The 23,871-nt window shown below is 33.7% G+C and overlaps 1 protein-coding gene and 1 non-coding gene across 2 annotated transcripts; one reads left to right on the top strand and one right to left on the bottom strand.

Annotated features, from left to right (window-relative positions):
- The first annotated feature begins 768 nt into the window (after positions 1-768).
- TRNAF-GAA (transfer RNA phenylalanine (anticodon GAA)) lies at positions 769-841 on the top strand. The gene has a single exon. It is a non-coding gene; the product is annotated as a tRNA-Phe (tRNA).
- A 4,887-nt stretch (positions 842-5,728) lies between these two features.
- LOC118027637 (uncharacterized) lies at positions 5,729-22,616 on the bottom strand. Its single transcript, XM_035031037.2, has 3 exons — positions 21,966-22,616; positions 20,909-21,355; positions 5,729-6,243 (listed from the first exon to the last, which is right to left on the bottom strand). Exons 1-3 carry the CDS (start codon positions 22,457-22,459, stop codon positions 6,042-6,044), a joined length of 1,143 nt encoding a protein of 380 aa, XP_034886928.1. The 5' UTR covers positions 22,460-22,616; the 3' UTR covers positions 5,729-6,041.
- Positions 22,617-23,871: the final 1,255 nt, after the last annotated feature.

Raw genomic sequence — 23,871 nt, 5'->3', positions numbered from 1 at the left:
GTTTTACTTACTTATCTAGGCCCACAAAGTGCGCTTTTCGGAGGGTGGGGTTTCCTCGAATCCAAAAAAAAACCATGACTATTGAAGTTAAGGCTTGTAAGCAAATCAGAAAAAAATGCTTTATAAAATATCCCTATAGATTTATTTTATCGGTATATTTTAACGGGAATTGTTTTTTACGCAAATTTTTTGTCTGTAAAGTCATTAATTTTTAATTTTTTTTTCCAATAAAATTGGTGACAAATAATAATAAAATTAACGATAAATATTATATTGATGGACACATTTCGTTGATAAATTAGTAGGTAAAATTTTCCTCAATGAAGTAGTGATCTCACACCAATAAAAAAATTCTATCAATAAAACTGTTAAATGGTTTTCTATCATCATGAGGTCTCTTTTCTCTTGTGAAAGCCAATGGCTTCAGGTATAAGAAGTGCAGCGGCTACACACACCAGAGTCTAGGATTTGCTTCATTTCCATCACAAGTTTTCTAGAATAAATTCCAGCCCCAAAACTAATGTAAAGCTTCATTCGCAGGCATCCTAATTTCTTAAACATGAAATATATAACCTAATTTCCACAATAATAAGCCAAGTTGAGATTTCAACTTACCAGAAAATTCAATCTAATGTGAAATTCTTTCCCACTAACAACCGCAAAAGCACGGAAAACAGTTAGGATGCACAGATGTACTTGCAAAATGCATGTATTTTAGAATTTGTTAATTGTTTCATAATTCTTAACAGAAAAGAAGCAACAAAGCAGGCGGGGATAGCTCAGTTGGGAGAGCGTCAGACTGAAGATCTGAAGGTCGCGTGTTCAATCCACGCTCACCGCATTTCTCTCTTTCTCGATTTAGTTTGTTAATGACGTCTTTTCCCGCCAATTTCAGTTGGCGAATCTCTCCTGTTTCCAGCTCCTAAACCGAGGAGTGGCGGGACAAAGATTTTAAGGGTGGTAAAGTGTATTTGGCATGTTGCCCCCAAGTTTCAGAGAGCCAGAGCATTGCTGCTGTTCCTGCTCTTGAATTTTGCCAAGGCTTTTGCCAATTTTGCTTAGTGTTCGTAATCTGCGTTGTTGAAACTGAAGATTTCTTCTTCTTCTTCTTCTTCTTCTTTTGAAGTTGATTCTAAGCTTTGATCCGGACTTTGCTGTTTCAAATGAGAAGGAAGCAATCAATTATAGACCATCCCTTCTCTTCTTTGTTTGCTGTGGCATCTTAAAGTAACTTTGGTGGACTTGACAAGTAGCAAGGGATGAAGGAGGAGGGACAGCAAGCTGCTTATGGTCACTTTGGAAGGGATGACCCTGACTTAACAACGGAGGTTGTGAAGCCCCTGAAATACCAGAAGCCCCAAGTGTAAAATCATGACATGCATGGCCTGTAATCAATAATTTGCTTGTTCTAGCCAGCAGCTCGAAAACCCAAGAGTCTTCCAGTTGTTTTCTTGCCTTTTCTGCTTATTTATTTTATTTTGAAGGTTTTGTCTGCTTTTTCCATACAGTGTAAGTGGAGTTTTGAGTTTTAGTTAAAAACAAGAAGACGGGAGAAGAGCTGCCTTGTCACCTTGAAACGTCATGAGATTGCAAGTAGAGAACACGTATGTAACACTGTAAAAGGATGAACTGCAGAAAAAATGAATTTCATGGTGAAATAAGATGATTGTTCAACTTCCACACTTCACCATGTTTTGTCTGCCTTGTTCTCTTCTCACATAGATTTTCAGCAAAAACTAATGCAATGTTCAGGTACAACGAGATGACCTTGCTTGAACTATCATCATCTTTCTACTCAGTTGCTAAACTCTCTTGTCCGAAGCATAAAACCAAAAAAGTACTCTCTGAAATCAAATGATGATATAGCAGGATTTTGATGGGTTGATAATGAGTAAATGTCTCTTTTCTTATAAGCCAAAGAAGTTCATAACGGCAAAGAAAGCAACCTATAAACTGAACAGAGAAAGGACTTGATATGAATAAAACCTCCAGAAATCTTAAGGACTTGATATGAATAACTTGGATCATTCAAGTCACGAACATCAAAAAGAGCAATCCCCGCGAGCACTTCTTAACAATGAAGAAAATATCAGTAAAATGAAATGATTGTTTCAAAAGTTTCTACACTCTGATCATTAATTTTCTTGGTTCCATTTCTTTTCCTCACGCACACATCATATTTCTTGATGTGAATACCTTATCTATTAATTATTTTTTAAAATTGTTTCGTTAATCTTTGTTTAATAGTAATTAATTTTTTAATGCTATTTTTTTTAATTTCATAAATCTCCAAAGAGATTATTGTAATTTATTTTTATTTTTTTCATTTTTCATTTTTCATTTTTCATTTTATATAAATAAATTATATTTATGTGACATATTTATAAAAATAAAAAAAATTGTCCTTGGTTGCTAGAATCAACTTCTAACATATAATAAATAAAAAAATAGAAAATACAAAGAGTAGTCGGGGTTAAGTATTTGCATGTGCATTTACCTTTACTTTATTGGAAATATTAGCTTTTCATTTTAGTATTTAATTAGCATTAACAACTATTTTTTGATTTGTTGGTTCATATATTTTTAAAATTTGTTTTATTAAGCGGCAAACAATATCTTTTATTTCCATGTTAAAAAATCATAATACCTAAAATATATTTATAATATTGACATATTTTCTTACATTAATTCATGTATTAAATTGATTTATGGCAGCTTCCATTGCTACTTAACTTGTTACTCCACCTTTAACTTAAACTTCCATTACCTCTTTTTTTTTTTTTTCATATATGATGACAGAAAAATGTGAGAAAAAAAATGAAAAAAATTAAAGCAAGAAAAATAATAATTTAAAAAAGCTCTAACATGGCAAGCACATACAACCTCCACCATCTCTCTCTCTCTCTCTCTCTCTCTCTCTCTCTTACAACTAACCCAACTGTTTCTCTGTCGAACCGAAAACAACAGTAAAAAACTACAGTAGCCCAAGAACACCTCAAAACCCATTTGATACTCATCAAAGAATAATCCAGTTGTGATTGGAGCAGATCTATTGTGAGATGAAAAATAGAATTATGCTTTTGTTGATTTTCCTTTGCTAGTGGTTGTGAGTTGCACAGACAATATAATGATCCATGCTTGATTTATCATCCTTTAATTGAATTCAAATTACCTAGTGTAGAGAAGCATTGGTTAAGATGAGCAAGTAATTTGAGATTATGGGAACGTGTGGCCAGAAATCATGCAAGTTTTTATTTTTCAGTTTTGTTGATTTTTGAACAGCATAAACCAAATCAAATCGAGTCAAAACAAGTTAATTTAAACCGGTTTCCGTAAATTGATACGGTTCTTTTTTTTTAATTTAAAATGTGTACACCAGCTTCTTTCATTGCCTTCAATCTTTTGCCATAAATCTCATATCATCTGATTTGATCTAATGAAAAGAAGATTCTTGAAACAATTTTGATCATTTTCAATACCGAAATCACAGCAACTTTTCCAGCTCACCTGTTGAATCGGAATGAAGAAGACGAGCACAACTGTTTCACCCAGCAACGGTGTCGTTTCGACAGAAATGAACATTTTCATTTTGGCCCCTAGACTTTTGCAATTTAACATTTGGATCCCAAATAATCAAATATTTCTTTTAAGTTTGCCCTCAGATTAATTTCAATTGAATCCCTAAGTTATAGTGCTATTTACACAACAGTTCTAGATTTCTGGATTATTCAATTTGGTCCTTGAACTTTCATTTCCTGCAATCATGCCTTGAATCAGCTTCAAACTTTGTTATTTCTTCAATTAAGTTCCTGATTTTTTTAATTAATTAAATCAAAGTTTAATTAATTCTGCAAACTTATTAATTCTTTAATTAAGCCCATCATTTCATTAATTAAACTAATCTAAATTTTTAATTAAATTCTCAAACTTATTAATTCTTTAATTTATGATCAATTGACTCTCAAATTTGATAATTTTATTCCTAAACTTTGAGTTTGTGTTGTTTTAATTTCATTCTCAAATATATTTTATGATAGTTGATAATAAACTAAATGTTCCCAAGATCAATCATGTCTAAGAGCAGGTGGTTTACAGTGTCTAAATTTGATATGCAATCTCTTAATGTTGATACTTGTTCTTCTCTTACTCTGTACAATGTTATGTTTAGCACAAATCAATGTGTAGAGACGATGAGAAACCATAAAGCAATATTTTATCATACTTTTTTTGTCTTTCCTTTTTTTTTTTTTTGTCATACTTGCTCAAAAAGGATAGAAGGGATAGAGTTCATAATATCTAACAGGAAAAAGTGTATCAATGGCATTTTACTGTTGTGTTCATATACAATGAAACCACATTTTTGTTTTTAACATATGAATAGTGAAACCCATTTTGTTTCTTGCATTTTCCTCATTGAATTTCTTAATCTCAATTTTTACCCTCTTAAATTATATTAGCATGGTTTTGTATGTTGATATTTCTTTTAATTTGTATTTTTTTTACACATTAAAAAGTGTCGAGAGGTATTTCGAGGATGTTCTGATTATGAATTAAATACCAATCTTGCAAAATAAATCTAAAAGAAGAAGGATAAAATTTCACAAAAAAACAAATCCCATTTAGATATTGGCATGGAAAAGTTATATTTGCTCTATAGTTTTTAATTAATCTATTGCTTGATCCCTATTATTTTAGCATTTCAAATTTTGATCTCAAACTTAATTTGTTTTGTGTTTTAGTTTTTGAATGTTGAAAGAAGATAGACAAAATCACTAAAAGATATTAAACATAGACATTCTTGTCACCAAAAAAAGTTATCATGGTATCCATTTGTTTTTTTTTATATAGAAAAATTCCATGAAGATGGTGCTTTCCTCTAATCATTCTAGAAAAAAGTAAATTGAGATCATTGATTTTTTTTATTTGTTTAATTTTTAATTTTTTTAGAGAGATTAAAAGTTGGTTTTCAATGGTTTTTAGAATGTTTTTCAAGCGAAAAGGAGGTTGACAAAATAGATTTTAGGATCCCAGTCAAAACTTTAATTTTTCAACTAGAAGTAAGTAGAGGCTGGTGTAAAAGATGAAATATCATCTGTCTTAATAAACAAATTATCATCTGTTTACAAGAAAATAATTGGAGTAGATGATATCATCTAAAACTATATAAAAGAAAAAAAAAGGTTTGTGAACCTAGGCTATAAGGTCCTAGCAAAGTTTGCGGCTTGACCTTTGTTTTTAATTTTAATTAATGTTTTTATTTAAATTTTAATAACTATCTTATTTTTTATTTTTTAAAATTTTTGGTTAATCTTTTTTAATATTAATTATTTTTTTAATATTTTTTTATTTTATAATGCTTCAAAGAGATTATTATAATTTTTATTTAATTTTTTTCATTTTTCATTTTATATTTTAATATATTTATAAAATATTGAGACCTTTTTCTTACACCAAAATGTAACTTAGACTCCTTCTAAGACTAATTATATTAGCTTAATTTTAGAAACTTGTGTGATGACTTTTCCATTCATTAATTAATCTTTGATTGCACATCTTAGGTTATGAATTTTTTTATATTGTGGTTTGCGCGTATTTATAAAATCAGTGGTAAGTTTGTTGATTAAAAAAGTTTGTTTTTTTCAGAATATAGTTGAGAAGAACACTAAGCATGCACTTGTAGCAGTCATATGTCAAAAGATCAGTTAGGCTTTGATTATGCAACATCTCATTTTGATCTTGTCAGCAGAAAATTCCTTAATTAATTCATCCTTATGCAAACATACAAATAGTGAAAAAAAGAGAGAAGCATTCATTGAAGTACAATCCTTTAATTAATTCATCCATTCATGCTTTGACAGAGTCGGTGGGCTGTCGCAGATGCTGTGGGACCTTCCTTTTCACCCTTTAGTTCTCATCAGCCGACACATATCCACGTGCTTAGTTCCTATTGTTTCACACTTCTGCTTTACCCCCACCGGCCCCCCCCCTCTTTTTATTTTTTTTGACTTCATCAGCTGACGTGGAGAGTGTTAGTTTCCACGTCAGCTGATGAAGTAAAAAAAAATAAAAAGAGAGAGGGGGGTCTGAAACAAAGACCTCCACTCTCGTAAAAGACCAAAAAAATATGAAGGTGGGCGGAGGGCTGACGCCAGTGGAAGTGCAGACGGACGGACGTGAGGCAGTGAGAGGTTGAGTTTATCTGCGATCTCTTTAACAATCGACTCTATGAACTTTGACTCATACCTGCAAACACACATTCATACAAATTAAATCAAGGATTAATTTGCTAATTCCTCATCAGATCAACATAGAAGAAGAAGAAGAAGAGACATATACAGCAAAAAAAATCAGCTTGGAATACATCGATGCAGATGGGTGGATGCTGAATTGACAAATTAAGAACCACGACCACACTTGTACAATATCCACGTCTCAAGGTTTCTTCTATCCTCTGCAGATCTAGAATTGTTAAGGTTGAACTTCTTAAACTGCAAAGATTCTGGTCTCCTTCCCAGACTTGCTTGACCTTGCTAGATCGGTCAGCCTCAAGCTCAAAAAGGGTTCCGATCAAAATTTAATTACAAGGCAAACATGTCAGAGACATCCATCCCTATGTAAATATCTCATCTACTCAGAAAAGGGACTTAGTTCTTGAGGGAGGTCCATGTTTGCAAAGACTATTATAGATCTTAATATTATTTTTCTACTATTTTTTCAAAAGTCCATGAATTATTTTTCAATAAACATGGAACAAAAAGGCTCCATTGCATGTGTCATTTCATTTGTCAGCATGCATGAATCCTAGGAAGTTATCCTTGACAATCAAAAAACACAACAACGTACTGCTGCATAACCTTTTAACATGATGATTAAGGCAGCTCGAAGCAAGAACAAATCAAATTGTGAACAAATTAAGTTCCTCAGAGAATGCTTTGTAGATAGCCCGAGTGATAAAAAGATGACCTACGTTTCCATGAATCATCTTGATTTTACTATGCACAAAAATGACATTTCTGAAATTAAGCACAGCTAACTAATTGAATAAGCTCGTTTTTTTACTACAAGCACAGATAAGCTGATGTATTATCATTCATGGATGCTGTCGTGGGGGATTTAAAGGTGCTCTGTAGCTTGAAAGTCATTTTTTAGCTGTTGTTTCAGTTTGTTCTAGTTTTTATGGCTGTCTTCATGCAACTTAACCAGACTATATATGATGAATATTAAATGTCCAGCATGAGGTGATACCATGATTTCTAGTGCTGGTGTTTGTGTGGATATACCATCAGAAATTTCCAATGCAATCCTAAGAGTAGGATTGAAATCTGCTTGGTCGGTCTTTTTTTAAAGAACATGAAAAACAAAAATAATTACATTTGAATTGAGGCTAATTAACGAACCAGCCCTTGTTTATCATCCTCAGATCCCGCTACTGTTTAAATAACTTGTAAGTTGAATGGCCATGATAGTTAAGTTTGGGTAAACATGTCAAACAATTATCACTAATTTAGAGATGCTGAAGCAAGCAAGAAGAATTCCATGCATGTGTTTCGAAGATGCCTAATGAATCGAGAGACAATAATACAGTAGCAATTGATTCACAGGCTCATCGCTACTTCAATTGGCTTATGAGAGAGAGTTCTACATCGACCAGTGCACTTATGCAGAACACCTTTGTTTTTTCTTTCTTTGAAGAAGATACAGAAACGTTAGTGATTATAGCTTCAGTAATGAAATCAAGGCAGAGTTAGGCTTCTTTTGTTTATTTTTTGACATTTCTAGAATGGCTTCAACGTTTTTGATTCACGAAATGAAAAGGTTTATCAAAGCATCCTTTCTCTATACGTCATATCAAACACAGACACAGGTTCTGGACATAAAACAGACAGATAACTGAGATTACTAGCAGTCTAGCACCATGGCAATTGAAGTTAAGGCATCGTTTTCAATATGTTGGTACCAACTGCATGCTTTTTATTGACATTTGAACAACTAGAGAGGTTAAGAGATGGGAAATCTTTAACAAAATCTACTCGGAAGAGAGATAAGGCATGTGCACTTTATTGGATCCAAATCAATAAGCTTGTCCCGATATTGAATCGGTGAAGTAACCTTAACCATATTAAACATGTACAACAAAATTGAAGATTCAATCTCTCAAGGTTAATTTCTAGCGTTTGAGAAAATCTGGCATGGAAAGGGTCTCACAATTGCTAAGGCTGGCATATTTTAAATCGATAAGATTCTTGTTTTGTTTCTAGATAATAGCTAGTTCAAATTTCTCCAGACAAAAACTGGAATGCAAAGATCTCAGGTCAAAACAATTATTCATCCCAACGCAGATATCTCATCTCCTAAGAAAGGAACTTGACGCCAGCCATGTGGAAGGTGCACTTTACACTTATTTTTAACTCCAGAGTTATAAATCCTAAGCAATCTAAGTTTGGATTTCCTTGCAAAGACTCTGGAATTTAATTTACTTTCAAAACTAATTTTTGAAATGTCCAAGAGCATCCCTTCAATGTCTTCATTTCTCTGGTAAATTGCAAGATTTCTTTCATTCTCGTCAAACTCTTTTCCCCTGGATAGTTGGCTGCATTAGTCTCGTGCAATCACGGTTCCAGGTAATTGAATGTCTTCTCACATGTTAACTAGCACGAAAAAACAACACCCTAGCTATGTGGCTCAACAGTGATTTTCAAGTATGGAATGATCAAGGTCAAATTAAGTATTCCTAAATGCTTAGCTGATTCAAAAATATAAGCTATCGATGTAATAATTTTTTAAGGAAAAAAGAGGAAGTTAAAGTCTTTAAGAAATTGGAATGTGAAATTCAATTACTCTAATTTAATTTTTCTACGTTTAACCTTTACCATTCATGTATGTATAAAAACCTTCAGTTTTTTTAATTTGTTCCCTACAAATGGAATTCTTCCTGTTCGAATTAGTGATGTTAATTGTTCTTTTAAAAAAGAAAAAAAGCTCTCTAAGCCTGTATTCTCTGGACTTTGATGAACAGATAACAGCTTGGAAAGGAATTAGTTATATACCTGTCTTGTTTCCGCTCCTTTCCTTTCAGGTCTGCAGCTTCTTTAAGAGCCGCCCTCCAACTATCTACTCTAGCCATTTCCTTATGGAAGCTTTTTTTCGTGTTTAGCAAATGCTTCTTCAAACAACCCTTTCTGTTCCCAGACCTCCGACGGATCAACGTTTGTAAAAAGAGGAAGCACAAGGAGCCCAGTTGTTCTCCTGGCATCCATTATGAGCACAAGCTGGTCCAGGCACTTTGTTGAAGAAGCATAGTCTTTAGAGAACACAACAACCGAAATCCTGGATTCCTGTATCGCTCTCTTGATATCAGACTTTTGTCCAGTGTAAATTCCACCATCATCTCTAAAAGTGCGAATCCCAGCATAATTGAGGTCTTTGTAGAGATGATCGGCAAAATTCTTGCCAATTTCTTGGTGGTTAAAACTCAAGAAAACATCATTAGCCTTTCCAGAAAGGAAAAGCATCAAGAGATTGATAACTGAGAACAAACCCATTGGACTGGTTGGTGAATTCATGATGCCGAAACTAGAAGGATGGAAGTTTCCGATGGGAATGGAGTGAACCGGCAACGTTGGGAGGATTTTCAGGATGAGATCCGTCGGACTGCTGGTAACTGGAAGTGGAGGAACGAGAAAGGGGAAAGGGTTTTTTTCGAACAGTCTAGAATTGCTAAGATGTCAAATTAGTGCACACATGGCCAAGATTTGATAAGTTTGGTCCAATTAATATTGATCTAAACTTGGGTTTCTTTTGAAGAAACAGGGCCTGATAGTCCATCAAACGGAAAATCACAACCTGGATCAACAGTCACTTTTTTTAGTCGAATACTGAATAAGTATTATAGTTAGAGTATAAACTAAAAGCAGTGATTTTATATTTTGTCACTTTAGATCTCAATGGTGATTTAAAAAAAAATTCAATGTGGTATTTCAATTTTTTTTTTTACGACTAAAACCCTTTTTAGTCCCAATTAATAACAAATTGCATATTATTTTGGGAGATAGCATTGAATTTAGAAATAAAGGACTAAAATGAAAAAAACAAATAAAATAGGTGATAGCTTTTGAAATTTTTTTTGAGAAATTCATTTCAATCCCTCATATTTTTAGCTATTAATTAACTAGTCTCTTTAAATTTCAAAAAATACAATTTTAGTTTAAAACTTCAATCTCCTCCATTTCTTCGGTTATTTTTTGGTGGAGGAGAGAATCACTCGCAAGATTCCGACATAAAGCAAGAAAGTTATTAATGGTGACGATTTCAGTTACTAAAATAATTGATTTTTATATTAAATAGTTTTATATAATAATAGAAGTTCAGATTGAGAGTTTTTTTTTTACCTTCAAAGTACCAAAAAAAATATCTGATCTCAGAAATATTTTTTTGTGGAGAAGAAGGGCTTGCAAGATTCCGATGCAGAGTGAGAAAGTTGTCGATGGTGATGATTTCTGCTACCAAAATAATTGATTTTTGTGTCAAAAGATTCCAGGAGTTTAGATTGAGCGTTTTTTTTTTTTTTTTTTTTACCTTGAAAGCACATAAAAAATATTTGAGCTCAAAAATATATATTTTTATTTCAGGCTGATTTTGATTTTGGTTTTAGAGCAACTTTTAGTGTTTTTTTGAGACCATTAATTAGTTTAACAGGGTTTCCAAAAGGTTCCTAAAGTGTTACATAGATGTTTTGTGTTAAAAATATGATAAAAATGGGTTTCGAGATCAAACAAATAGAAACACTATTTTTTTACCGTACCATAGTGGTCAGAATCTAAGTGTCAAACAAAGCATTTTTTACAAAAAAAAAAAAAGGTCAAATGACATGTCACCTACCCTATTAATTTAAAAAATAAATAAATTAAAGGCCAGTGCTCGTGCGCCCGACCTTGCAAGCCCACACGTGGGCCCTTTCTTGATGTGTCAAATGCACGGCTTAGCTTCCCAAGCCCAACTTCATTTTTTTATTTTTTTAATTAATACTTTTTTAATTGTTTTTTAAATTTATTTTGGATTTAAATTTGATATCAAAAAAGAAAATAAGAAAAAAAAATATCAACCCCAGTTAACTTTTCAAATACATGACCCGAGTTATCTGATCAAAAACATTATATAAGAAAGAATTATGAAGCTCAAATCCCTTGTAAATGAAACGTTAAATGATGAAATTAAAAAAAAAAAAACATAATTTTTTTAAAAAATAGCAATTAAAAAAATAAAAGTTAAGATAGAAGTTAAAAAATAAATTAAAAGGCAACAACAATTTATCCATTTGAAAGTTAAATCGAAAAAAAAATAAAAATATTAACAGAAAAAATTAAAAAAAATAAAGATTAATAAAAAAAACTCACAATAGAAGGCCCAACTACTAATTTGAGCTCATAAAACCATTTTGCACTTTTAAAATTAAAAATTTTTTCCCGGCCAGAATCTTTTTTTACCCGTTTGAGGCCGGTAATTTTTATTTTGACACTATAGAAGGCCCAACCACTAATTTCTCCTTCACATTCCGGCAACACAAAAGGAAGCTATGCCTAGGAATTACCAATACCAAAGCCTGTACGGCCTATGATCCGTCCTGAGATGGGACAGGTTAATTTACGATATCAATTTAATTTTTTAAAATTAAAACATTTTTTTGAAGAAAAAAAATTAAACTGAGTTTAAACGAGTCAACCACTCCAACCTCGGGTAGATCTTGTGGATGCTTGTCAAATACAAGCATCAGATTGCTCCTGTCAAATACAAGCTTTCTTTATTTCAATTTTTTTATAGGCTGATTGTGTTCATCCTTTGGTGCTAACCTGTAGGGAGCTTTTGACCATATGATTAGATTGTCTAATTCAGAATGCATAAGAACTAGGATTGCTCCTGAAAATAAATTGTTCTGTCCTTGCCTGCTTAAAAGTTTATTACCTAAAATGAACGTCTTCCTTAACTTGTGTTGCCTAGGTACTACTAGAATCAGGAGGAAACATCTCACACAAATAATTACATTTGACTTGAGGCTAATCTAACAAACCAGCCCTTGTTTATCGTCCTCAGTTCCAGTTTCTGTTTAAATAACTTTTAAGTTAGATGGTGGTGTTATTAAGTTATGGATAAACATGTCACACAATTATCAATAATTTAGAGAAAATGAAGCAAGCAAGAAGAATTCTATGGATGTGTTTGGAAGATGCCTAATGAATGGAGACACAATACTACAATAGTAATTGATACAGTCGCTCATCGCTACTTCAATTGGATTAGGAAAGAGTTCTACAATGACGAGTGCACTTATGCAGACCACTTTATCTTTTTTTTGAAAGAGACACAACGCTGTTTGTGATTATAGTTTCAGTAGTGAAATCAAGGCAGAGTTAGGTTTTAGTAATGAGATTACTAGCAGTCTCGCACCATGACTATTGAAGTTAAGGCCTGTAAGCAAATCGGAAAGAAAACAAAATTGCAGTTTCCTAAAAATTTCTATCAAATATCATAAAGTGGGAGAGTTAAGTGGAGATGGGATGGATGTTCCCCCATTTCCACTATAAAATAGAGGTTGTGTGAGAGCCAAAAGAAAGCAGTAAAATGTAGCAGCTTGCAGTAGCAAGCTCAGAGGGATAAGAGAAATGTAAGGCAATTACAAAGAGAGGGAGTTGAGCGAGGTGTTCCTCCTCCTTCATTGTTGTAGATTGTAGTTTTCTCTCTATATAATGAAATTGGCTGCTCCATGGACATAGGCAAATTGCCAAGCCATGTTAAATTGTTTTGTTGTGTGTTTGGGCATCAATCACCGATCCTAACATTTTCAATAGCTTGATTATATATTGGTCCCAATTGCATGCTTTCTTATTGATATTTTAACAACTAGAAAGGTTAAGAGATAAGAAATCTTGAACAACTTCCACTCGGAAGAGAGATAAGAAACTTGTACAAAATTGGAAATTCAATCTCTCAAGGTTTCTATCCTTTGAAAAATCTGGTATTTGAAAGGTGCTCACAGTTGCTAAGGTTTACATATTTCACACACTTTACAGTGATTTTTAACTCCAGAATCATAAATTTTAAGCGATCTAAGTTTGCACGTCCTTACAAAGACTCCAGAGTTTAAATTAATCTCAGAACTAATCTTTGAAACGTCCAAGAATATCCCTTCAATGTCTTCATTTCACTAGTAAAATGCAAGATTTCTTCATTCTGGTCGAACTCTTTTCCCTAGGATAGTTGGCTGTGTTTGTCTCGTGAAGCCATGGTTCCAAGTAATTGAATGTCTTTTCACATGTTGATTAGCAAGAAAAAACAACACCCTAGCTATGTGGCTCAACATGCGTCATATTTCAATGATGTTAAGCATTCTCCTGGAGCCTAAAATTGAAAATCTTAGCCATGTTTGAGTATCGAACGATCGAGGTCAAATTACGCGTTCCTAAATGCTCAGCTGATTCAAAAATATAAGCTATCAATGAAACAAATTTCGAAGAAATTAAAAAAGAAGAAGTTAGTACCTGTCTTCCAGAACCATCCTTTCCATGTTTGCAACTTCCTTAAGAGCCCTTCTCCATCCCTCCACCCTCTCCATCTGATACTTGAAGCGTACTTCAAGTTTAGCAAACTCTTCACCAAATTGCCCTGTTTGGTTCTCCACCTCAGATGGATCGACATCGTAGAAAACTGGGAACACTAAGTGCCCAACAGTTCTTCTACGTTCCATGATCATCGAGAGTTCATCAAGACACCATCTTGAAGAAGAGTAGTTTTTAGAAAACACAATAATAGATGATTTTGATTCTTGAATTGCTTTCTGGATTTCTAACTCAATGTTCTCTCCTATCCGGATCTCGTCGTCGTCTCTGAAAGTGGGAATCCCTGCTCTAGTTAAAGCTTTGTAGAGGTGGTCGGTGAAATGTTTGCGTGTATCTTCACCTCTAAAACTCAAGAAGACATCGTAAGTAGTCAACACTGGGCCTCTGAACGAGGGGTCACACGTCCGGGGTGTCAAAGTAGCCCCAGGAATTAAGGAGAGAAAAAACAAGATTAGGGTCACTGGGTTGAAAGCCATGGGTTTGATGAAGAGAGGCAAAGATTTTTGAGTTGGATGGATGAAGATCTATCTTGATTCTTTGGGGGAAGAAAGAACAAAAGCTGCAACGTTTCAGAGGGTTTTCCGGCGGAAGGAGGGAGGAATTCAAAAGGTTCTCTTTAGAACTGTTTACGTACTTTCCCTTCTTATGTCTTTACTGTTACTGTCACAGTGTCACTATAGTTTTTGTAATTGTAATTTTTATTTAGAAATTTATTTTCTTGATATTTTATTTAAAAAATTTTGTTTTTGAATTTGAATGTAAGAAAGAGAAAATTATTAATTAACATCAATTTTCTCTATGAAATTAATTAATTTTTATATGAATAAATTTTATTAAATGAGAAAAAAAATAATAAAAACAAATTGAATCCTAATCTTAACTAAAAAAACAAATAGGAATTGAGAGAGAAAAATCATTATAAAAAATTTTCTTTAAAAAAAAGGTTACCTTCTATTTTTTTAAGCGCGTAAGCACTTTCCTACTAGTTTTTCATAAATTATATATTCAAACGCCCGATAACTTAAAATAATTATGAAAAGATGACGCAGAAACACAATTATTCTCTTTTCCCCCCGACCAAAATCAATTTCCCTTATCTCTCAAGATTTCCCAAATTCCTTAAATTTTTAGGATTTTCAATCTGATGCAGTTAATTCCTCACGTTGCCTGTTCTAACTTAATCATGTTTGGGGGAACAGTAGTTGTCTAGCTGATTGAGTGGGGGGAGATAGAAGTGGAAGCAAGGAAAAAGGCAAAAGGATGGCAAACACAAATCTTCCAGTTCATGTAATGTTTGATTCACACATAACAAGCATCTGATTCAAACTGATCAAAAGCTAAAACATGCGGTTGAAATTCAAAGACAACCAAAGCATTGAATAAGTTGCAGCACATCATCGCTGTTTAAGTAGATGAAAGTTTGCATAATAGTATTATTATTCAGTTCCAAGAACTGCAGCTGTGGCAATGACATATATCCACAAGAGTAAAGGGCTAAAAAGATAAACTAATTATTTAAACTTGTTGAAAATTTTTTTTTTTGTTTTGATTTTGCATTTTTGAACCGTTTTGGATGGCTTTTAGGTTGATAAATGGGTTTTTTTTTAGGTTTTAAAAGGTATGTATTAAATGTTTCTAGATGAAAATAAGTTTTTATGAATTATGTTCTTTTCTAAAAAATTGTATGGATCATATTTTTAAGGTATATACCCTGATATTTAAACCCTCTGCCTAGGGTAAGTCCTTTCAAAGCATATAAACCCTTTTAAAACATCAAGTCCACATGGTTTTGATAGAAAAAAATAATTATAGACGTATTAAACAGGGAATTGCAACCCCTATTACATCCTGATATCTATTCTTATTGATGATGAATCAAATATAATGAACTCCAATCGTCAAGGAGTGAGCGACCAGTCAGCACCCCACTTGCCGCCTTCTCTAAAAGGATGGTATACACAAATCTTCCAGTTCTTGCAATGTTTGATTCACAGATAACAAGCATCTGATTCAAACTGATCAAAAGCTAAAACATGCGGTTGAAATTCAAAGACAACCAAAGCATTGAGTAAGTTGCAGCACATCATCGCTGTTTAAGAAGATGAAAGTTTGCATAATAGTATTATTATTCAGTTCCAAGAACAAGGAACTGCAGCTGTGGCAATGACATATATCCACAAGAGTAGAGGGCGGCTAAAAAGATAAACTAATTCTTTCAAAGAGAAGGATAATGAAGAAAGGCTGAACAAATATCATTTCATTTAAATGCAAACACATCCATCAAAGCCATACAAGCCAGAGAGAACTACAAGGTACACACAAAATGCTAAGCAAGCAGCTCCTCACGCATCTCATATACTCAAACTTCTATATTGGAGGTTTACACATACTTTACCATCCATGACAGCAACAAGCAGAAGAAGGAAAAAGAAAGGGCTTAACATCCGATGACCAGAGAAGTTGCAAGAACATCACCTTTTTAATGACTCAAGTTAGAAGACCCCCTAAGGTAGATGATTTCAGCATCCAATCCCTGCAGCATTCACCCATCATTTGTTGTTGTGTTGTGTTCTCCTGTCTTGACTTCTTCAAGACTAAATCACAGTCAAATGTGATATGTCAATTTGTTGTAAAAATCTTCCAAATTTGCATAAATTACATATTGCTTTGCTCAGTTGGTGCTTTCACCGCTTAACTTCCATCTTCTGTTTCCATCCAGTACTCAAGCTTAGAAGAAGCAATAGCAGATTCTGGTTTTCCATCATTGGTGTACACCTTAAATAAACTGACTTCTGAGAACCAATGCAACTCCCCGAAATATTTCAGGCGACAAGTAACAAAATCCATCTCAGGTGCAATACATTAAGAGTCTATTAGGTGGTTATATAAACTTGTTGAAAGGCATATATGCTAGAAGATAAGATCTTCTTCATCCATAAAATTTCTGTAGATGGCTTGAATTGACAGCTCAGGTTTCCTACTAAAAAAAGTAAAATCATGGTTAAATCGTGGTGGTGTGCTAGAAGCTCAAGAGTGAAACGAAGGCCACCACCCCATTGCACCACTGAACAATAAAAGGAAGACCTAACTGCATTAAGTAGATAGATTTGCAGCTAGAAAATATGCTCCCCGGAAAATTGTCTCCTTGACTTGAGGTTGTCCAAGAACTTCTTTTAACTAAACCTCATGATAAACTTAAGAGCTTCTCAGAAAACAAAAGGTTGATATAAGATGGCCATCCTTATGCACTAAAGACGCCAGCATAAATAAACTTTAACTTTTACTACCTATTTTTCGATTCCAAGGATTTGGAACCTTCTTTTTTACCAGCCTCACGCCGAGCCAAGCATCATTGAAATACTACCCTTAGCTGACTGCAGGCTCCTTCCCTTACCATAGTTGATATTATGTGCCCTCTGCAGACCATAAATCGCTCTGGATCTCTGATAGTGTAATGCTAATTGGTTGCCATCCTGATGGATGATGTATGATCCATTTTTTATAGCCAATTACCATGTTCAAGATCTGAAGGATATCACCCAGAGCATGTCCTTTCAAGCACTTTCTCTTTAAAATAGTACCTGCTTCATACCTGTTCATCACTGCTTCAAGCACTTTCTCTTGATTTTTTTGAATTCCATTCCCTTATTAGGAATTAATTTTGTTGATCGTGGATTTTCTAGAGTTTTAAATGATTAAAGCCCTATTTATTTTCCTGTTTTAAAAATATTTTTTTAAAAAAAATTAAAATTTTTTTATTTTTTTATTTGAAATTAATATTTTTTAATGTTTTTAAATTATTTTGATGAGCTGATATCAAAAATAATTTTTAAAAAAAATATATATATTATTTTAATAATTTTTTAATAAAAAATAATTTTAAAAACAATCATAACCAAGGCACACTTTAAATAATATTTTTCTTTGAAAATAGGTTTTATGAGGTTTTTATAATTTTTTTAAAAGTTTTTTAAATAAAAATAAATTGAAAATTAACTTTTAGAATCCTAAAAATCAAACTCCAATTTTTTAATACTTGAGGGGGTGGAATTTACACTGAAAAGAATAATTTTTTATTCTTAAATGCAAATTGAAAAATTTATACACGTATATAATTAGATAAATGATAAGTTTGTTGATTAAAAATCCTTTCTGGAGAGGAGAAGCATCAACAGATTGATGAGTGAGAACAAACCCATTGGACTGGTTGGTGAATAAAAAATGCCGAAACTAAACTGGAGTATGAGAAAGATGGAAGTTTCCGGTGGGAATGGAGTGAAACGGCAAAGTTGGGAGGCCTTTCAGGGTACCTGGAGGCTGGAAGGGAAGAAAGAATGCAACGGTTCAGGTTGCCAAATTTGAGACGTATGGTTCCCTAATAATGACCAGCCATCTTCTTCTTCTTTTGAAGTTGATTCTAAGCTTTGATCCGGACTTTGCTGTTTCGAATGAGAAGGATGCAATCAATTATGGACCATCCCTTCTCTTCTTTCATTGCTAAATGCTCTGCTTTTGCATCTTGGAGAGTGTAGAAGTACAAGCATGGGGATATGATGATTGCGATGTTTGTTGTTTTTGGTTGATACAGCAATTCCCCATTGATCTTTAACGAGGCATGAAAGGGTCGTCTGTGGATAGGGCTCCAACAGACTCTTGTTCTATTGTTGTTTCTAGACAGAACTTGAACGAAGAGAACTTGCACGCACAAGGAGTAGACAGACAAATGTGTAAGTTGAACATATGACAAGAGAGATTGTTCTGTTTGTTCATTTTGAGACTTGTAAATTCAAAATCTGAATGAGACCAGGCTTGATGTTTCCTGTAGTGCATGAAACTTTGACTAACTGTTCATTTAAGACTAGAAAATCGGAGTCCATTCGCCTTCAAATAAATCCCTGGTCAGGTTATTAGTCTTTGTTGTATTCATAAAGTTGCAGTTCTGAATCGTAGAACTTTTACGAGCTTCTTGACAGCTTCTTTTTCATGGGTTTTTGTGGCGATCTGATCAGGTCCAATTTCATGTGTAAGTGCAATATCTGGTCTCATTCAGATTTGAAGATATCGTAAGAAACCTAACAACCAAAAAGACCTATCTTCAAAACTAATCTGTATAGTACGTGACTCACTCTGTAACGAGAATATCATTGGTTGCCTGCTTGGAGAAAATGTATTTCAGCATGATAGTGTTTTTTTTATATAAATAAACTATCAGGAATTGATATTATAATCTCAATATAGTCCTTCTGCAATGTGAGAGGACTGGAGGTAAGGTTGTGCTTGACTTGGGAATGGACAAATTCTCAACACATGAAGTTAGCAGTCAGTGCCAAGACAAGTTTCCCTTCAATCAACCGGCTGAGTCTTAGTTACCTTTGATGCCATTTTAACCGATGATAGAGCAAATGAAGCTTTCTGTTATCAAATTGCCTTATGTAATGAATATGTTTAATTTGAATAGGCGGAAATATTTCACAATTAGTGAACGAATTGTTATTTTTTTCAAATAATCCATGTATTAAATTGATTTATGGCAATTTCCATTGCTATTTAACCTGTTACTCCACCTTTAACTTAAGCTTTCATTACTCTCTTTTTTTCCCTGTATTTGGGACCAAATTTTACCAGCAACTTCAATTATAGCACCCAGGATTGCCAGAATTTTGTTCTAATTATGCCACCTTCTATCCAAAATTATCCAAATATGTGGATGCATTCATATATAGTCATAGTTTTTCTAAAAACAATAGAATCTAGTTCAAGATAACATAACAGAATCTTCCTCGTACTTTAAGTTCAGATAGCAAATTAAGAACTTTCAATTTATAGCTCAGTCGTTAATTGAGAAAAAAAATTGTTTACCCTTTCAACATGATTGTGAGGACTAAAACAAGTTAATAGACTTGGAATTACGTAGAAGTTAATTATTACATTTGAATTGAGGCTAATTAACGAACCAGCCCTTGTTTATCATCCTCAGATCCTGTTATTTAAATAACTTGTAAGTTGAATGGCCATGATAGTTAAGTTTGGGTAAACATGTCATACAATTATCACTAATTTAGAGATGCTGAAGCAAGCAAGAAGAATTCCATGCATGTGTTTCGAAGATGCCTAATGAATCGAGAGACAATACTGCAGTAGCAATTGATTCACAGGCTCATCGCTACTTCAATTGGTTTAGGAGGGAGAGTTCTACATCGACCAGTGCACTTCTGCAGAACACCTTTGTTTTTTCTTTCTTTGAAAAAGACACAGAAACGTTTGTGATTATAGCTTCAGTAATGAAATCAAGGCAGAGTTAGGTTTCTTTCGTTTCTTTTTTGGCATTTCTAGAATGGCTTCAATGTCTTTGCTTCACGAAATGAAAAGGTTTATCAAAGCATCCTTTCTCTATACATCATATCAAACACAGCCACAGGTTCTGGACATAAAACAGACAGCTAACTGAGATTACTAGCAGTCTAGCACTATGACAATTGAAGTTCAAGGCATCGTTTTCAATGTGTTGGTACCAACTGCATGCTTTTTATTGACATTTGAACAATTAGAGAGATTAAGAGATAGGAAATCTTTAACAAAATCTACTCGGAAGACAGATAAGGCATGTGCAGTTTCTTGGATCCAAATCAATGAGCTTGTCTCGATATTGAATCGGTGAAGTAACCTTGACCATATTAAACTTGCACAACAAAATTGAAGCTTCAATCTCTCAAGGTTAATTTATAGATAGGTGCTCACAATTGCTAAGGCTTGCATATTTTAAATCGACAAGATTCTTGTTTCCTGTCTAAATGATAGCGTCTTGTAGTTATCATAAAGAACCAAAAACAATTATTCATCCCAATGCAGTATCTCATCTCCTATGAAAGGAACTTGACGCCAGCCATGAGGAAGGTGCACTTTTCAGTTATTTTTAACACCAGAATTATAAATCCTGAGCAATCTAAGTTTGGATTTCGTCACAAAGATTCTGGAATTTAATTTACTCTCAAAAATATTTTTTGAAATGTCCATCAACATCCCTTCAATGTCATCGTTTATCTAGTAAGTTGCAGGATTTCTTTCATTCTCGCCAAACTCTTTTCCCCTAGGATAGTTGGCAATCACGGTTCCAGGTAATTGAATGTCTTCTCACATGTTAACTAGCAAGGAAAAAAAAAACCCCTAGCTATGTGGCTCAACCGTGATGTTCGAGTATGGAATGATCAAGGTCAAATTAAGTATTCCTAAATGCTTAGCTGATTCAAAAATATAAGCTATCGATGTAGTAAATTTCGAAGAAAAAAAGAAGTTAGTACCCGTCTTCTAAGACCATTCCTTCCATGTATGCAACTTCTTTAAGAGCCTTCCTCCACCCCTCCACCTTCTCCATCTGGTCCTTGAAACGTATCTCATGCTTGGCAAGCTCTTCACCATACCTCCCTGTTTGGGTCCCCACCTCAGATGGATCAACATCGTAGAAAACTGGAAACACTATGTGCCCAACAGTTCTTCTACGTTCCATGATCATCGCTAGCTCGTCAAGACACCATCTCGAAGAAGCGTAGTCTTTAGAAAACACAATAATGGATAGTTTTGTTTCGTTAATTGCTTTCTTGATTTCTAAATCAATTTTCTCTCCTCTCCGGATCCCATCGTCGTCTCTGAAAGTGCGAATCTCTGCTCTACAAAGAGCTGTGTAGAGATGGTCCGTAAAACTTCGACGGGTGTTTTCGCCTCGGAAACTCAAGAACACGTCGTAAGTACTGGGCATCAACGAGAGAAGAATCAAGATTTGGGTCACTGGGTTGAAAGCCATCGGTTTGACAAAGAGAAGTATGTCGAAAGAAATAAAGATTTTTGTGTTGGAAGAGATGCAGATCTCACTTGATTCTTTGTTTGAAGAAAGAAGAGAGGCAAAAGGTTTTTTTTTTTTTTTTAATTCTGTTGAGGAAGTTTCTTCGTTCATGTGCTTTTTTTTGTATGGCTGCGGTCTGTCGATATGTAAAACGTGGACCTCTAAAGTTTAAAGAAGTGATCTAACTATGATTAAACTATACTAAAATATATCATGTAAAACTATACTAAAAAGTTGCTTTTTTTGGTCCCTATTATTCTTTTATATGCATGATCAGTCCTAGGGATTGCTCCTTGACAATCGATAAAAACAACAAGAAAGTGCTGCACAACCTTTGGAACCAAGAACAAATCAAATCTGGTGTTGAAAGGTGCTCACAATTACTAAGACTGGACTATTTTAAATCGATAAGATTCGTGTTTCCTTTCTAGATGATAGCTAGGTTAAATTATCCAGGAAAAAAAAAATGGAAGGCAAAGATCTGAAAAGGTAAAACAATTATTCAATTACTCATATACCTGTCTTGCTGCAGCACCATTCCTGCCAGGTCTGCGGCTTCTTTAAGAGCGTCCCTCCAACTTTTCACTCTAGCCATTTCCTTATGGAAGCTTTTTTCGTGTTTAGCAAATGCTTCTTCAAACAACCCTTTCTGTTTCCTGACCTCCGACGGATCAACGTTGTAAAAAACGGGAAGCACAAGGAGCCCGGTTTTATTCCTAGCATCCATGATGTGCACAAGTTGCTCCAGGCACTTTGTTGAAGAAGCATAGCCTTTAGAGAACACAACAACCGATATCCTGGATTCCTGTATCGCTTTCTTGATATCAGACTTTTTTCCTGCGTAGATTCCACCATCATCTCTAAGAGTGCGAATCCCAGCAGAAATGAGGTCTTTGAAGAGATGATCGCCAAAATTCTTGCCAATGTCATGGTGGCTAAAACTCAAGAAAACGTCGTTATCCTTTCTGGAGAGGAGAAGCATCAACAGATTGATAAGTGAGAACAAACCCATTGGACTGGTTGGTGAATAAAAAATTTCGAAACTAAACTGGAGTATGAGAAAGATGGAAGTTTCCGGTGGGAATGGAGTGAAACGGTGAAGTTGGGAGGCTTTTCAGGGTACCTGGAAGGGAAGAAAGAATGCAACGGTTCAGGTTCCCAAATTTGACACGTATTGATAGTGCTAAGTGTGTACATCTGAAACAGAACGTGCTTTGTTTTTTCTTTTTTTAAAAAAAAAAAAAAATCATTCTTCATGTTGTTTTTAAGATTTTTTTTAATTCCATTCTCTTATTAGAAATTAATTTTGTTGATAGCGGATTTTCTGGAGTTTTAAATGATTAAAGCCTTATTTATTTTTTCATTTTAAAGGTATTTTTAAAAAATATTAAAATTTTTCTTTTTTTTCATTACTTTAAATTAATATTTTTTTGTGTTTTTAAATTATTTTAATACACCATTATCAAAAATAATTTTTAAAAATTAAAAAAAAATATTATTTTAATATATTTCCAATTAAAAAGCATTTTGAAAAACAACAACAACTACACTTCCAAACATGTTTTAAATAGTATTTTTCTTTGAAAATAGACTTTAAGAAGTTTCTATAAAATTTTTAAAAGGTTTTTTAAAAAAAGTTAATTGAAAATTAACTTTTAAAATCCTAAAAATCAAACTCCAACTTTCTAATAACTTGAGGGGGTGGAATTTACACAGAAAGAAAAAGCATTGTATACTAATGTTTTATTAAAAAAAAAAAATAGAATTGTGAGTGGATTTTTTTAGATGTTTGAAAGTGTGATTATAATATTTTTTTATTTAGAAATGTGTTAAAATAATTTTTTATTATCAGCATATCAAAATAATAAGAAAATATTAATTAAAAAATAAAAAAATAATTTTTTTAAAAAATGTTTTTAAATCATAAAAATAAATAGTGACCTATTCTCCAAATCTAGATGCTGATGTTGTTTGTGTTAGATAGCCCTTAAACTTATTTTATCAATATAGAATGACCAGATACGAAAATAAAAACTTCTCCATGTGCATTTTCACCACCGGAAATCTTATTGGTGATGGATCAAAATAATGAACTCCAGCTGTCAAGGAGTGACCAACCATCCAGTGAGCACCCCACCATCTCCTTGGTTATATGCCTCTCTTGCTGCTGCAGGACCATCAACAAAGCGTCGTTTTTTATAAAAGAGAGCCCACGCTCATGCGTCCCTGACCTTTCAGGTCCACGCGTGAGTCTTTTCTTCATGTACGTCCCTGACATAACACATTACTGCATCTTCTGGCTTCCCTTTTCTCGTTTAAAGTTCAATTAATTTTGTGGTGCAGACAAGCACTGGCCAATGCGTTGGCAGCAGCCCCATCCATGTGGACTCTTGGAAATGCAGGCATGGGAGCCTTACAGGTACT

This window comes from Populus alba, chromosome 5 (assembly GCF_005239225.2).
Source record: "Populus alba chromosome 5, ASM523922v2, whole genome shotgun sequence".
Taxonomy (NCBI): Eukaryota; Viridiplantae; Streptophyta; class Magnoliopsida; order Malpighiales; family Salicaceae; genus Populus; species Populus alba.
The sequence above is the reverse complement of the archived record's forward strand: the minus strand, read 5'-3'. Positions and strand labels throughout refer to the sequence as shown.